This window comes from Nylanderia fulva, unplaced genomic scaffold, assembly GCF_048542155.1.
Source record: "Nylanderia fulva isolate GAGA-0341 unplaced genomic scaffold, ASM4854215v1 Scaffold1171, whole genome shotgun sequence".
NCBI lineage: Eukaryota > Metazoa > Arthropoda > Insecta > Hymenoptera > Formicidae > Nylanderia > Nylanderia fulva.
Window position 1 is genome coordinate 7,163 of NW_028189378.1, and position 18,264 is coordinate 25,426.

General features: G+C 39.0%; 1 protein-coding gene across 1 annotated transcript; it reads left to right on the forward strand.

The window, feature by feature from the left end:
- Window positions 1–8,965: 8,965 nt before the first annotated feature.
- LOC114931184 (uncharacterized) lies at window positions 8,966–14,218 on the forward strand. Its single transcript, XM_029303156.2, has one exon. The coding sequence runs from the start codon at window positions 8,966–8,968 to the stop codon at window positions 14,216–14,218; it is 5,253 nt and encodes a 1,750-aa protein (XP_029158989.2).
- The last annotated feature ends 4,046 nt before the right edge of the window (window positions 14,219–18,264 follow it).

An 18,264-nucleotide genomic window follows, 5' to 3' on the forward strand; every position in this document is an offset into this window, starting at 1 on the left:
CACTTACGTGTAAAGAAAATGGAAAAGAGCTAGCCGCATATCTTGCGACAGCCCCCAAAGCCCGTTCGAAACGGCCGGTCGGCAATGCGGGCCCCACAACTGGGCCCACACATCGAAGAAATCTCAAACACGAGAAGCATAGCGGTTCCCACCAGGGCACAAACTCCACATGGCATCGCGAACAATCGAACCACATGTCGGAACCAACCATTTTTTTTTTTTGAAGACGCAACAATAGTAATAAATCAAAGGTTGTCATAAGACTAAAGGGACGACAGGAGACATATAGACCGAACGCCCCTCTTGCTTGATAAAAAATTGCAAACGAAAGCATATTCAAGATCAGGACAAATGTAGACAATATACCTCGTCCCGCACGATATGGATAACCTTACACCAAGAAGACACTTGGCTATACTCGACCTCCGCTGAACAGACAATAACCATACGATGCGACGGACGATCAGAAAGTAAAGTAATCAAAAACACAGGCGAGATTACATTAAACGAAAATTGTAAACTGACAACAACAGACACAACATTACAAACGGCAGGAAAACTGTACGGAAATACCTTAGAAACTTTCCTACCAAATATAAATATAACAATTCCACGAGACGGAAAAATAGGACATGATCAGGACACATTAGAAAACATCTCACAACATCGTTTGGAATTGACAAAACTCAGAGACAAAATAGAAACTATAGACAACGACTTACAAAACAACGAACAAAATTTTTATGCACGGAAGCAATTTGTCTACCCAATGACATTTACCGGAACAGTAATGACAGTAGCTACAATATTCATTTTAACATGGATAATAATAATAAAAAGAAAAAATAAAAACAAAAAACAACCGAAAACTACAACAAATATTGACTTCGAAATACCGAGATCAATCCTAAGAAGAAGTCAAAGTACTAGAATTTAAGAAACGATTGTAATACTATACTGTAACGGGAAACCACTATTATATGTAAGTTAAGAAATTAAGAACGAAAAACTTCGTACCTCCGTTTTTCTTTTTCAACGGGGGAGGAATGTTATAGTCCGAATGACTATAACTATATTATATTATATTATATTAACATAGTTTTAATAATAAATTAGTAAGTCAGCTATTATATAATTATTTGAGAAACGTTCTCACGCTCTCGCGAAGCGCTTATCGCGAAAAGACGCAAACGCGATGAAATATAAGCGTTACGCCGAAACCCGCAGATCGCAAGCGAAGAATCAACCTGCTTCGCTTGCACCTAGATAAAAGCGTGTGAATAAAAATTAGCCAATGAAAGAGCTTCTCTACATCTTCCCCCGAAAGATGTAGAAAAGAGCAGGAGACCACCGCGAACGGAAAGCGAGGCGACGAAGTCAGTCGCTAACGAAAATCCAAAAAGTCAAGTCGCTAATTAGAACCTAACTAGGAGTCGAAGACAAGCCGCAGAATATAACTATCGCCTGTAATCTGATTATCGAGAGCGAGCACACCTAACTAATCACCCAGGTGGGATTATACATAATTAATCCAACTGAAGAAATAAGCGAAATAAAAGATTTATTCAAATACACAAGCGAAGTTAATCAAAGTGGAGACGCCCGCCGATCCTAGGATCCTCATCCTTCAGTCGACTGAGACCCCAAAATTTTCCGTACCTTCCCGGAGGCACAACAGAAGTTACAGTTACAGTTACTTTTTTTCGGTAACTATAACTTAACTTCGTTACTTTTTTCCATCTGTAACTGTAACTGTAACTTAGTTACATTTTTTTAGTAACTAGTAACTATTTTAATAGTTACTTTATTAGTTACTTTTTTTGGAAACATGCGCTAAAAGTATTGTTTAAGTATGGTAGCCGTTACATTATTAAATTAAATTTTGATAACAGTAGCATATGGATCTTCATATGATTTAATCTTTTACCTAAAATTTTCATTTTGTGTACATAAAATAATATAACACATAATTAAGATCGACCAATCACAGTCAAATATTTAAAAAAATTCTTAAAGGTAATAATTGATCGATTTGCTTGCGACTTTGCGATTACCATTTAGTAACTTACTATAACTATTTTTACTGTTGTATATAAAGATCATTCATACATTGATGTTAATTGCAAAGTCGCAAGCAAATCGATCAATATTACATTCAAGAATTTTTTTAAATACTTGACTGTAATTGTGCATAAAATGTAAGCTCCTTATATTTAAAACAATGTATAATTATTTTTAAAAAGTAACTGAAAAGTAACGACTCGTTACTTTTAGAGTAACTGTAACTGTAACGAGTTATTTTTTAAAATCGGTAACTTGTAACTGTAACTAGTTATTTTTTCAATGAAATAACTGTAACTGTAACTAGTTACTTTTACAAAGTAACTTTCCCAACCCTGATGTATACATATATTAATTAATGTATATGGAGCATTTCAAAGTGTTTAATTGATCAATCAAAATATAAATGAATAAAAATTTCTTTATTCTGATACATGTTTTAAAGCATTTGCAATGTTTTCCTGATCGCAATCAAAGTTTCGAGATAGATGTTTAAAGCGCATTATTTTCATTATGAATTTTTTTATAAAAAAGATTCAAATATAATTTCATGATTCTTTAATTTCGACTTATTTTGACTTCATCATTTCACTCTCCAAAGATAGGATGCGACTTCTGTGTGTGATATATTCTGTATATACACATTTCGTTACTAATCATCATTTTTAAGGACGTTTCGTAGTCAAAGGGCTATAATACAAAAACAGCGCTAAGTATTTTTTGTACATTACATTTTTTTTACTTTTATTTTTACTTTTATTTTTTAATTTAAATTAAAAATTTTTATTTAACTTTAAATTTTTTTAATTTCCTAAATTTAATTCTTTGTGCCTTATATTACCTTTTTTGAATATACGTTTAAATATATTTGAATTAAATAATTATTTAGAGATAAATAATTTATTTTTTATATATATCTATTTATCTAAATATTTTATAAAAATATATAATAACTTCACAATGTATATACATTCCAGTTTAAATTAATTACATAATTATTCATGTTATTTAAATATAAAGATGAATAAATATATATATATATATTTTACTAAATTTATTTTGTTATTGTATATATTATAAACGTTTTAAAATAAAGCAATAATTATACATTTGTATCATTATAAGAAATTTATCTAAATATTATATATTATGTTGTCACTTACTTAGTGCAACTTTTTGATTTGACTACTTTTTGATGCTAATATTTTAACCTTTTTTCTCGTATTATCAATATAATTATTTAGCGCAATTTTTTGATTTCACTACTTTTTGATGCTAATATTTTAATTTTTTTCTAGTATTATTAACAAAAATAAAATATAATTTATAAATATAATTTTTGAGAAAATATTTTTGATAATGATTAATTTTTGCAAAGAATTATTTTGGCTATAAACATAATTTTTGAGAAGATTATATTTTTTATTATTATAAAGAACTATTTTTGCTGACGAAAGATATAACTTAGCGCTTTTTTTTTACATCTGTGATGTCTTTTTTTGTGGGATTTCACATATTTTTGCAAAGATCATTAAACAAAATGCATTAAATAAATGTATATTTTTTTATATTTATAATGAGAGAAGACGAGAGAGAGCAAGAGGACCCAAAAGAGAGAGCGGGAGAGAGCAAGAGGGAGCAAGAGGGAGCAAGAGAGAGCGAGAGAAAGCGGGAGAGAGCAAGAGAGAGCGAGAGAGAGCGAGAGAGAGCGATAGAGAGCGATAGAAAGCGGGATAGAGCGAGAGCGAGCGATAGAGAGCGATAGAAAGCGGGAGAGAGCGAGAGAGAGCGGAAAAAAACGAGAGAGAGCGAAAGAGAACGAGAGAGAGCGGGAGAGAACAAAAGAAGGCGAGAAACAGCGAGAGAAAGCGAGAAAGAGCGAGAAAAACCGAGAAAGAGCGAGAGAAGACGAGAGAGAGCAAGAGAACGCGAGAGAGAGCGGGAGAGAGCGAGAAAACGCGAGAGAGAGCGGGAGAGAGCGAGAGAACGCGAGAGAGAGCGGGAGAGAGCGAGAGAACGTGAGAGAGAGCGGGAGAAAGCGAGAGAACGCGAGCGAAAGCGGGAGAGAGCGAAAGAACGCGAGAGAGAGCGAAAGAAAGCGAGAGAGAGCGAGAGTAAGCGAAAAAAACCGAGAAAGAGCGAGAGAAGACGAGAGAGAGCGAGAGAGAGAGCGAGAGAAAGCGAGAGAAGGCGATAGAGAGCGAGAAAAAGCGATAGAGAGCGGGAGAAAGCGAGAGAGAGCAAAAGAGAGCGAGAGAGAGCGAGAGAGAACGAGAGAGAGCGGGAGAGGACGAGAGAAGGCGAGAAACAGCGAGAGAAAGCGAGAGAGAGCGGGAGAACGCGAGAGAGTGCGGGAGAGAGCGGGAAAGAGCAAGAGAGAGCGAGAGAGAGCGAGAGAGGGCGAGAGAGGGCGAGAGAAAGCGAGAGAACGGGAGAGAACGAGAGAAGGCGAGAAACAGCGTGAGAAAGCGAGAGAGAGCGAAAAAAACCGAGAGAGAGCGAGAGAAGACGAGAGTGAGCGAGAGAACGCGAGAGAGAGCGGCAGAGAGCAAGAGGGAGCGAGAGACAGCGAGAGAGGGCGAGAGAGAGCGAGAGAGAGCGATACAAAGCGGGAGAGAGCGAGAGAAAGCGAAAGAAAGCGAGAGAGAGCGGGAGAGAACGAGAGAGAGCGAGAAACAGCGAGAGAAAGCGAAAAAAACCGAGAGAGAGTGAGAGAAGACGAGAGGGAGCGAGAGAGAGCGAGAGAGGCCGAGAGAACGCGAGAGAGAGCGGGAGAGAGCGAGAGAGACCGGAAGAAAGCGAGAGAGTGAGAGAGAACGAGAGAAGGCGAGAAACAGCGAGAGAAAGTGAGAAAGAGCGAAAAAAACCGAGAGAGAGCGAGAGACGACGAGAGAGAGCGAGAGAACGCGAGAGAGAGTGGGAGAGAGCGAGAGAACGCGAGAGAGAGCGGCAGAGAGCGAGAGAACGCGAGAGAGCGGTAGAGAGCAAGAGAGAGCGAGAGACAGCGAGAGAAAGCGAGAGAGGGCGAGAGAGAGAGCGAAAAAAGACGTGGGAAAGCAAGAGAGAAAGGGTGAAAGAGTGGCGAGAGAGAGGGGGAGAGAGGGGGAGAGAGAGAGAGAGAGAGAGAGAGTGAGAGAAAGCAAGAATTTATTTTTTGTTTGGTTGCTTAAAAGGTTAAGCAGCTGAGGAAAATGTCACTATACTAGGATGGGTGACCGCGGATAAGGTAAAGCAGCTTCGGACAGAATCACTTTGTCGGGATGGGTCATCGGGACAAGTACGACGCCGTATCTTAAAAAAAAATAACTTGAAAAATTCATATCTCCGCAACCAATAGAGCTATCAAGTTCCTTAAGGTCTCATTTTACTCGGAAAAAATCGCGCTTTCGATTGATATGGTCATCTTTTGAAAAATATGTTTCCGTTCATGAAATATTTCAAATTTTTGTTTTCAAGGTTACGAAAATCGTGTTACGTCCGGTAAAGGATACACAGTAGCGTCCTACGGATAATTTTCGCTATTGTTTCGATATTTTCGCTATCTTTTCGATATCTTTCGATATTTTTTTTTGTTTTTTTGTAGATTGTATTTTAATTTGACGAATAAAAGATATAACTTAGCGAGACGCTACCGCGTCTCCTGATATACTCGTACCTACTAAAAGTACCTAAACTATTATTTGCAATTATATTATATTTTATATTATTCTTGCATATGAATCACTGGCATGATGATAAAACCATCGTCGTAAGGAAATTTCACACATTTCCCTTTAATGTCGTGAATATTGACTGTGTACAAATCATATGACAAATGTTGTGTTTGCTGAATATTAAATAATTCTGAGGAACAAGGTGAACTGAAAAATGGTTTTGATTCAATGAATTTTCTTCCCTTTAAAAAGATTTCTGAAGTCTTGATTTCTTTATAAATACTTTCGACACAAAATACACAATTGTTTTTTAACATAACGCAATTATCTTTATCACATGTGCTTAGTTCAAACTTTTCAATGATTACTGTTTTGTAGAATATAAAATCTTGTTTATGAAATTGATCAGTACATTGCTGACGTAAAATTGGATACGTTTTTTCATTATCATTGTTTTGCATATATTCTTGTTCTTTTAACCTATTACAAATTTGTTGTAAAGGATTTCTTGTAGCTTGAATTGTTTTTTTTATCTCAAATAAATAATTTTCATATTTAAAACAACTGAAAGTGTCAAGTGGACCATGTTGCAAGCAATCTATGGGCAAATGTATAAGGCCATGAACATTATGAGTAATATATTCTTTTCCGTAAAGTATTGCATATTTTTGAACAAAGTATTCGAGTAGTTTCAATGAATAATTATTATAAACTCTGTATAATGCAGGACTGCATAAAATTCGAATAGCGCAGGATAAGGCCATGAAATGTGTGTATATATTTTTGTTTGCAATCTTTTTTAAAACAATTGGTCCGGTGTATAATAAAAATTGCCTTAATTCAGTGGCTTTATAGTATTCAATGTCCTCTAAACTTCTTGGCAAGCGTGGAAAATCTTTCGGCACATAATTCTTCAAAAACAATAATTGATTATTAATATCATTTTTATCAGTCTCGGGTAAACGATGATTTTTTTTCCCTCTTATCCAAAACATAATTAATCTTTTAACTACGCCTAGAAATACAAGATGCATGCCATCGAGAGGAACTTGAGATACGAAACCAATATTTAGCTTTTCGAAAGGACTTGTATCTTTATGGAATTCCTCATCTAATTTATTTCTGATACTGAAATCAGTCCGCAATTGTGCATTTGTTTGTAAAAAAGTCATTCTTCCATTAACAAAGGTCCCTTCTTGAATGCATTTTGTGCAGGCATTATAGCCTGTATGACCTTTAATACATAAAATAAATGATTTTGCAGGAGCATCACAAAGAAGTTTACCAACCTTTACTTTTATTATTTTTTTATTTATGTTAAAACCATTTTGTTCTAAATGTTTGAACTCTGTTATAAACTCAGTTAAAAATTGGTCTACATAGGCTGGTTTCTTGTGTCCGTGATATATCCCAGCCGCAAAAGGTTTTTTAATATTTTTATCAACCAGATTTAGATCTATGGAGATAAGAATAGGCCAGAGTTGACTTTTTGAAGAATTAGATATCGGTAAACCATCAATGTTTATGTTAAGAGGTAATACTATTTCTACATTTTGCATCAAATGTTTTTGCATATTTAAACTATTATTAATTATCCTACGTAGTCCATTCTCTATGCCAATGTGACAATAGAAACCTGGAGGAACACTTTTAAGTTCATATGGACATGAACTTGGTGTTTTTAAAAGAGTTCGCGAGTCTTTTGCTAATTGTGGAAATATCACTCGTAGAATACCCAACAATTCATTCATGGCAGATTGACTAAGCAAATGTCTGTATTTTAAAAACCATTGTTTCACAGCGTTAACTATGAAATCATTTACAATAGGGAGATTATTACATAAATTTTCAAATGATAAAGAAGTATCTGAACAGTTAATTTCTTCAATCACATCAATATATTCCAATGGTTCAATCTCAATTTTTTCTGGAATCTCGGGAATCACATTATCATGGTTTTCACATTGTTCTTGTTTTTCATTATGTTTCTTTGCAGTATGTACATTTATATTTGTAGTATTTACATTTATGACAGTATCTACATTTATAATTGTTTTTTTGTTATTAGGCAAATTATTCGTCTGAATTAATTGTCGATTCAACTGCAAGATGTGTATTAATTCTTTTTTTACCATCCGTCTCATATGACGTTTTGTAACAAAACATTTTTTTATTTTAGCCATTATTGTTTTAATTTTTATGTCAGTATTGCTATTATTGACTTGATAAAAAAATCACTGAAAAAATTAAAATTATTCACATGAGATGCTCATATAGTTAATACGTAGTTTTTAAGATTTTATGGTATTTAACGTTATTAAAATAATATATATATACACAATATATACTTACATGGCAGGAATCTCGAACGTCACCAACAGGCAGATCCATTGCTTCCAGTTATAAATAAAGATGAATTTAAAATTTAATTATAAAACGACTTATAAAACCTCCAATAAAGCCCAACAAACACAATTGTCTTATTATTATATTTGGGTATTGTTGCGATTATATTTCAACGACATAAATGATCGCCTGATAATCACGCTCCTTGTACGTGACGCCGAGCCGCCGGATGGCGATCGCGTGATCCTACCACTGAACCAATAACGAAGTCGATTGATCGTGCTGGCAATCGACCATTGGTAGTTAAGAATGCGTACGGGGGTTCCGGTCTCTCGTCCCCGGGACGAGCCTCTCTTCTTGTTTCGTTTTTCGGACTGGGCTCGTCGTAAAACCAGCCAAATACCTCGTAGATTAAGGCAGTACGGTGCGCGCGATAAAACGCGGAGAAAAGCGATACTCCGCCACTGATTGTATATAGCCGCGATTAGTGAGTTTTCGTGTACGCTGTTCAGCGCCTTTATTGCCTTGACTGTTAAGAGCCTTTGCTCCGAAAGCGTGCCCGAACGTGGCCTGTGAGCCCATAGAGTGTATCCTCGGTCGTGAATAAAGACTGTCTCATCACCTCAGTAACATTTTATTTTACCCAAGGTCTAGCGCGCCGTCTCCCATTCGGGAGAGAATTCCCGCAATTCCACACATAAAATTTTGGTCCTTCGAGCCGGATCGGCGCGCGACAGTGACAATCATTTGGCGGATCCATCGGCACACGACCGCGTCAATTATATCGTTGATCATTACTACCGAGGTGATCATTCCGCGGAACACGTACGAGCGGAACATTGTGGGCAAGTCCAAGCAATCGTACTTGCATATCATTAGTGTCAGGTCAACCTTGTGCTGTAAGGATGGAAGGGCTATTGGCCGAACAAAAGGTGACGCTCAAATCAATCACTCGCTCATTGGAGAATTTTAAAAAAATCGGAAAAGACAATCTCACGTACGGAATCGTGCGATCCCGCCTGCAAAAATTGAAGGATGATTATGCTCGATACGAGCATACACATGCCAAGGTACTCGCTCTCGCAACCGAGGACTTCGTCGCCACCCACAAATATTTCACCGAGGACCGATTCTCCGCTTGTGAAGCAGCATATTATACCGCCTCTGATTACATGGCCGAATGGGAAGCGCAGCTGGAACCCCAAGCGACATCCACTCCCGAGCCGTCATCCATCGTAAGCCATCGTCAAAACGCCTTCACATCCCGGTCAGCGTTTCAACTTCCGCGTATAAGCTTGCCGAGATTTTCCGGCGAATTTAGCGATTGGGAATCGTTTCGCGATCAATTCAAAGCGTTGATAATCGAGAACAGTGATCTCGTAGATGTAAATCGCCTGCAATATTTACATTCCTGCGTGAAGGGCGACGCGTTTGATATCGTGCGAAATCTCGCGTTAGTCGATTCGAATTTCAAGGTCGCCTGGGACTTATTAATAGCACGCTACGATAACAAAAGACGCTTGGTGCACGAGCATATTCACGAGTTGACATCACTCACGCCGATTAATTCCGAATCCGCGTCCGCGCTTTCCGCGTTAAGAGATAAAGCGAACGTGGCAATTAAAGCGTTAAAACATCTCGGGCGGGCGGTGGACCAATGGGACGATATTCTCGTATATTTGATCGTGCAAAAATTCGATAAGGCCACTCGAAAAGCGTGGGAATTGCAGCTCGGAGATACAACCGAATATCCCACGTTTGATAGTCTCGAACAGTTTTTAACCTCGCGTATCCGCGCTTTTGAGAATATTCTGCCGTTCAATAAGGGCAAGACTTCGAATCAGCTGTCGGTGCAAAGCCATGTAACAAATACAAGTGCAATAAAATGTCCTGTTTGTCAGAAACCGCATCTATTATTTGCGTGTCCGGAATTTCGAAATAAACCCGCAAGCGAACGTCGAGAAATAGCTCAAAGGGTTCGGTGCTGTTACAATTGTCTGAGTACCAAGCATAATCGGAAAAATTGCCAAAGCAAACATACGTGTCAACAGTGTCAACAGAAGCATCATACTCTTCTCCACGAAGTCGACACGAGTAAAGTTAATGAAGCACGCTCTCCGACTGCGAGCACCTCGACGGCGGATGAACCCGTCTCGATTAATACGCACGTTGTTTCACGCGTTAACTTTTCAAAAACTGGCATTCTACTAGCGACAGCTTGGGTCGCGGTTCATAGCGCTACCGGTACCCGGGACGTCGTACGCGCATTATTGGATCAGGGCTCGGTCACAACTCTCATTTCAGAACGATTAGCTCAACGTTTGCGACTTAAGCGATCTCGTGTTTCAGTCTCGATAACAGGCATCGGATGCGCGGCGTCCGTTGCCAAACAAGCAGCACGGATTGACATCTCCCCCCGCGACATGTCAGGTCCTGTGTTGTCCGTGACTGCGTTGATATTAAAGACATTAACAAATTACATTCCACAGCGCGTAGAATCTCTCGCCGAGTTGGAATATCTGCGCTCTCTCAATCTAGCCGACAGCGATCCAACAAGCTCGGAATCCATCGATATCATTATTGGAGCTGACCTTTACGGATCAGTTCTGAGATCAGGCATTCGATCGCGATCTTCACAAGAACCCGTAGCGCAAAACTCCATTTTCGGGTGGATTCTCTCCGGACCTATGTTCACGGAACTAGAGTCCGCCTCCCATCAGTTATCGACGCATCACTGCACAGTGTATGCGGACCTCGATATGCAGTTGAAGCGCTTTTGGGAGATTGAAGAACTCCCTCGTTCGCGTCACATATCTCCGGAGGAAAAGCGGTGCGAAGAACATTTCGCGTCGACTCATTCTCGCACTCCGACCGGGAGATACATAGTCAGGCTCCCATTCAAAACGCCTCCTCCATTGAGCCTCGGCGATTCAAGGTCGGCGGCTCTAGCCTTGTATACTCGAGCCGAAGCTCGTTTGAAAGCGCGGCCTGAACAAGCAACCGAATACCACGCGTTTTTACAAGAGTATAATCAATTAGGACACATGATGAAAGTGTCATCGCCGCGCCACAATTCTAATCAAATAATTTACATTCCTCATCATGCAGTCATACGTGAACACAGTGCCACGACCCATCTGCGTGTCGTGTTCAATGCCTCCTCGCCTACGTCAAATGGTTTGTCGCTTAACGATCATCTCATGATCGGTCCGAAGTTACAAACCGATTTGCCATCGATCCTCACGCGCTGGCGACAGTTTCGCTATGTCTATACTGCAGATATTGCAAAAATGTATAGGCAAATTTTAGTTGATCAACGCGACACCGACTATCAACGGATTCTTTGGCGATCCGATGTCGACGCTCCGATAGAAGACTATCAATTGCAAACCGTGACTTACGGTACAGCAAGCGCACCTTACTTGGCCATCCGAGTTTTAAACCAACTCGCTCTCGATGACGGCCATGACTTTCCCGCCGCAGTACCAGTCCTTCAACAGCATACTTATGTTGATGATTGTGTTTTCGGCGCAGACGATATCCCGCTCGCTCGTAAGACAAAGGATCAGCTTGTATCCTTACTCAATAGAGCAGGCTTTCAACTTCGCAAGTGGGCAAGCAACAATCAGTCGTTGCTTGCTGATATCGATCCTCATGATCATGGTCTGGCGCAAGCCAAGACCCTGCAAACGGACGATTCTCTAAAGGTCTTGGGTCTCAAATGGAACCCCTACGTTGACGCGTTTCAGTTTGAAATATCGCTGTCGACCGAGGTTCCTGCAACAAAACGCGCCGTTTTAGCGACCATCGCTACCATATTTGATCCACTTGGGTGGTTAACACCCGTCGTAATAACAGCGAAGATCTTTATGCAAAAACTGTGGACGGCGCGATGTGAGTGGGACGCCGTGCTTCCCCATGAATTGTTCGCTGCTTGGCGTAGCTACTACGCGCACCTATCGACTCTGCGCGAGATTGTAATTCCGCGATGGAACGGGTATGGGTCCGACACGGTTTCAGCGGAAATTCATGGATTCGCCGACGCGTCTACTGCCGCGTATGGAGCCGTCGTTTATTTAAAACTGACCAAACGTAACGGATCAGTCAAAATCACGTTGATGAGCGCGAAATCTAAAGTCGCCCCGCTTAAACCCCTCACGGTTCCGCGGTTGGAATTATCCGCGACGGTGTTATTAGCTCGCCTCATTGCATTCGTGCGAACTCTGATCCCTATCCCTTCAATGATTTGTCACTGTTGGACAGATTCCACGGTCGTACTAGCATGGCTCAAGCAATCTCCCGCTCGATGGAAAATTTTCGTGGCCAATAGGGTCCACGAGGTTCAAAGTCAAGTTCCAGACGCGATATGGCACCACGTTCCATCACCGCAAAACCCTGCCGATCTCGCTTCACGAGGTGTCCAGCCGGCCGACCTAAAGGAGCATCTATTATGGTGGCAAGGCCCCGCGTGGCTTCAGTTACCCTCGACTCAATGGCCGGAGGGAAGTGAATCTGTCACAACAGAGTCGCTTACGGAGGCTCGCGCTCATGTACATATCGCTCAAACCCCCAACGAATGGGAATTAATGACGCGTTTTTCGTCATGGACAAAATTATTGCGAGTGACCGCATATATACGGCGATTCACGCAACGTCTTCGATATCGCCGGTCACAGCCATTGGCGAGCCCTAACGCTCCGGTGAACATCACCAAACTATCGCTGTCGCTAGCACCGGATGAGATTGATTCCGCGCGAAAATTTTGGTTGAAGTCCATTCAACAACAACTGTTCTCGACAGAGCTGTTACGTTTAAAGGACGGTAAGTCCGTGCAAAAGGGCAGCAAACTAGCCTCCTTAAATCCGTTCCTCGACAACGACGATTTAATTCGAGTCGGAGGCCGACTCCGTCATTCCGAACTCGCCGAAAAAACGAAACACCCAATTGTACTCGCATCGCATTCATTAGTCTCGTCTCTTATACGTCACATTCATCTACAAGCTCTGCACGCCGGATCGCGCTTGACGTTGTCAATTCTTCGCGAAGACTTCTGGTTAATCCGCGCTCGGCAAACCATACGGTCAGTTCTTTACCATTGCATCGCCTGCACTCGTGAAAACGCAAAAATCATTCCCGAGTTGATGGGCGATCTTCCGGATTATCGAGTTCGCCCTGTTGCTCGCGGGTTTTCTCACTGCGGAATCGATTATGCCGGACCAATTAAAGTGCGAACGACACCGGGACGGGGACACAAGTCGCAAAAGGCATATATCGCCATATTTATCTGCATGACTGTTAAAGCGACTCATCTGGAACTAGTAGGTGATTTGTCAACGCCGTCTTTCTTGGCTGCTTTCGATCGGTTCTGTGCTCGTCGAGGTGTTCCAACCGCGATGTATTCGGACAACGCAACTAATTTTCAGGGAGCTCAACGCGAACTAGCTACTGCCTGGCATACGGCTACTCACGATTCGAATATTTTAAACAACCTCGCGGAGAAAGGCATCAGTTGGAGATTCATTCCTCCGTCCTCTCCACATTTCGGTGGATTATGGGAGGCCTGCGTTCGGAGCGTTAAGTTTCAGCTAAAGCGCGTCATCGGTGCTCACACGCTCACAATCGAAGAGATGAGCACCTTATTATGTAAAGTCGAAGCGTGTCTAAATTCGCGGCCTCTCGGGCAGATGTCGGATAATTACGATGAATATCACGCTCTTACTCCAAGCCACTTTCTCATTGGATCCTCGATGCTAACGATACCAGAAACGTCTCTACTCAACGAAAAGGAAACGCGTCTTACCCGATGGCAGCTCATTCGTCAAATGCGCGATAGTTTATGGAAGCAATGGTCACAGGACTATCTGCACACGTTGCAACAACGGCCTAAGTGGCGTGAAAGGCAGAGTTTAGCCCGGGTAGGGCGCTTAGTACTATTGCGAAATCCGCTAGCGCCTCCCTGCGCTTGGGAACTTGGGAGGATCGTGGAATGCCATCCGGGAGACGACGGCTTAGTCCGGGTCGTTACTGTCAAGACAGCCCGCTCCAAGTACAAGCGAGCCGTCACAAAATTATGTTTTCTACCGATTGACGTGAATCTAACCCATGACACTGCGGATGACATTCCACGAGCCATCTCTGCTGATACGTCTAAAAATTAAATTCCATTGTAAACTCTATATAAAGATGTGGTATACATGAAAATAAATGTAATGAATTCGCGCTCATGTACTAATCAACATCGTCACGGCGGGCGGCGCAATTATGATTTCATCGTTCGGAAAAGCTCCGAGGCGGGCGGTATGTTGCGATTATATTTCAACGACATAAATGATCGCCTGATAATCACGCTCCTTGTACGTGACGCCGAGCCGCCGGATGGCGATCGCGTGATCCTACCACTGAACCAATAACGAAGTCGATTGATCGTGCTGGCAATCGACCATTGGTAGTTAAGAATGCGTACGGGGGTTCCGGTCTCTCGTCCCCGGGACGAGCCTCTCTTCTTGTTTCGTTTTTCGGACTGGGCTCGTCGTAAAACCAGCCAAATACCTCGTAGATTAAGGCAGTACGGTGCGCGCGATAAAACGCGGAGAAAAGCGATACTCCGCCACTGATTGTATATAGCCGCGATTAGTGAGTTTTCGTGTACGCTGTTCAGCGCCTTTATTGCCTTGACTGTTAAGAGCCTTCGCACCGAAATCGTGCCCGAACGTGGCCTGTGAGCCCCGATAGTGTATCATCGGTCGTGAATAAAGACTGTCTCATCACCTCAGTAACATTTTATTTTACCCAAGGTCTAGCGCGCCGTCTCCCATTCGGGAGAGAATTCCCGCAATTCCACACAGGTATTCTTATTCACATACGAAAGCTCCTGAGACGAAACGCCGCGCTCCCTAGTTACGCGTATCAACTCGTTGCTAACGAACGAGCGGTGATTATTATAGATTCCTAAAACATTCTTGGAACATGTATGAGATATTTGTGGTATAGTAAATATGTTACAATAGATTTTTTTTAAGTCACCACGAGTGAAATATTTTTTTCGACTGTCGCAAAGATAAATTGAGTACATATATGTATAAAACACGATTATTTATAAATATTTCAATTAAATATTTGTACATTTTTTAAATAAAAATATGAAACTATACTTTTGTTTACTTAACTATGTTTTGCATGAAACGTTAAACAAAAACTATTTTCAAAATATTATAAATTTATAAAATATTAAAAATTCAGTGATTTATTAATGTATACGTACTTTATTTATTAATGTATATATACGTACCTTATTTATATTAATATATATATATATACGTACCTGATATTTACTAAAAAGCTTTTGTGTTATTATTTCAAAAACGTTGATGTAACACAATTGTACAAAAACAATTGTACAAACACAAATATATAAAATCTGCAATGCAGTGTAATATTTTTGAATATGTTACAAAGTAAATGTTTCATATAAAACGTTCATAGAATATTATGAAATTAAATGTTTCAGGAATGTCACAAATGTAACATTGCTGTAATGTCTCTGAACGTTACAAACTAAACATCCCAAATGAAACGTTTATGGAATGTTTTAAAATATATGTTTTATGAACGTAGCAAATGTAACATTGCTGTCATGTCTCTAAGGTTACAAACAAAACATCCCAAATGAAACGTTTATGGAATGTTTTAAAATACATGTTTTATGAACGTCGCAAATGTAACAATGCTGTAATGTCTCTGAACGTTACAAACTGAACATCCCAAATGAAATGTTTCTAGGATGTTGCCAAACATTTCTTTCCTAACATTTCAAATTATCGATATAACAGCCAAAATGTTACATTTCTGGAACAGTGCATGAATGTTGCAATTGAAATGTTATTTTGAAACGTTTACGAAACATTTCATAAACATATTTATGTAACGTTTCAAATTTGCAATATTATTGCCGAAATGTAACATCCCCTGTATGTTTCATGTTTAGCGGGTATATATATATATATAATTTTTCTTTATAAAATCAATAAAATCAATGTTTACAAGCAACTATTATAATAAATATATATATTTAAAATACATCTAATATATATAATTTTGATTTAAACACCCTTTATACTGCGCATGATGCAACACGCCTTAACCGAACAAATATTTTGGAAAATCGTTCGTTTATATACAAACAGCAAGTGAGTAATACAATATAGAATATAATATAAAAAAAATAAAATTACATAACTTAAATAATGTATAATAATAGAAGTTTTATAAAATGTCCCTTAATTTTCTTGCTTCTTCTGACATTATTTCATAATGGTGTTTTTTAGTTTTACAATTCCGCTATTTTTCTCGTTTTTCTACTATATTTATTTTTAATTTCATTATTTTTACTATGAAAACCGCTTTTGTAGAAAGAAGTTGTTGATTTATTGTTGTCTCTCTTTCATATGCAGATTCATTGTTGTTTTGTTTATTTTTGTTTCATAATTTGTTATTTTTTGAAAATAATTTTTAAAATTATTTTTATTCTTTTTATTATTTCCCTTATTTATATATATGTATATTGTCCATAATTCTTATAATTTCTTTTCTTTTAATTGCATCTTTTGCTATTTTTTATTTGTTTTCTAATCTTTTTTAACAGGTTATTAAATATCTAACATCTCTTTTCCATTACCTTCTCCATTTTTCATTATTCTTCTTTCGTAGATCTACCTACTTATTTTTCTAATTTTTTGTTTTGTTTTTATTTTCTTTTAATTTGTTTTGTTATTGTTCAAAATCATTTTATAACTCTCTCAATACTGTGTTCAAATATAATCTGTTTTAGTGCTTTAATGAAAAATTAAATAATATATTATTTAATTGCATTTAAAATTATGTTATATTCTTTATTATCATAATATAAATATAAGATATATAAATAGATATATAAATTTGTTGTGTGCCTCGGGAGAGACACTTAAGGGTCGCGCCAAATTGGGATGGGAATCCGGGGCGTCAGGACTTGTCGGGTGTTTGTAGAAAATGCACTACACTTTTTGTATTAAAATTCTTTATTCAACTTCAACCACTTGGTCTTTATTTTATTCCACTATTAATACACTGAAGCTTTATCGTGTGTGCGGCACTGACTTTCTATTACTCCGCGTATCGCGCACAACTGCGAGTCGATGCTAGGTGCGCGCGCGGTTTAGCGAGATCGTGGTTAATGCGATTATTTGTGTCTGCGACTGAGCGAGCTGTCGCGTCTCTACTCTCTTTTTATATCGTTGTTTTTTGGAGTTTTCCCGATCGGAAGGGGTGCCTGGCAACAGGTTTCCCCGGTCGAGAATCTAGGTGCAAGCGAAGCAGATTCAAAGTCCTTCTGCTTTGCTTGCACGTTGATCAATTTCTGTTCCGCGTATATCTCGCATTGTATGCGTTTTTAACGCGGTCATTATCTGTCGTAATTCTGATTTCGCGTATACCTCGCATTGTATGCGTTTTTTAACGCGGTCATTATCTGTCGTAATTCTGATTCCGCGTATACCTCGCATCGTATGCGTTTTTTAACGCGGTCAGTGTCTGTCGTAATTGCGGATGCAATACGAGTACCCATTTCTTAATATTAGTTAACTTTTAATAGTTATATCTATTGTATATCTTTGGGGGATATAACAAATTTATAAAGAAAAATGCAATTTTATATTTTGTTTCTTAGTATTTATTAAAATGTTTTATAACATAAATATTACACAAACAATTTTCACGTATTTGTAATGTTTTTCTACATATTTTAAATTTTTTGTGAATTTAGCCAATTACATCGCCCAAGTTTTATTAATTTTATGAGGGAAATTGCAGAATCACAAACAGATGATGATCTACGTTACTTGCATAATTGGGATTTGGAAAAGCATTGTCCTCTCATAAAAATAATACGAGATTATAGTCATCCGGTGTACGAAACATTTTTCCGATGGTCCATAGAAAATATTAATGAATTAGAGATTGATTGCTTACCTATTACTTATATTACAGAAACATATCCCGATTTTTACGATTTTTTTATATTCCATGGTATGCGCAAATTCAAGCAGAAAATCAAAACTATTATTTTTTCAAGAGGATAGTTGGATGATATTCAATATGCAACAAATTGATAAATATCGATCATTGACTCATTATGACTTATTACTCGTCTTCATTTTACACACACATACAC

What these genes read in the sequence shown, in the direction of transcription:
- LOC114931184 (XM_029303156.2), top strand. Translation starts at nt 8,966, where the DNA reads ATGGAAGGGCTATTGGCCGAACAAAAGGTGACGCTCAAATCAATCACT.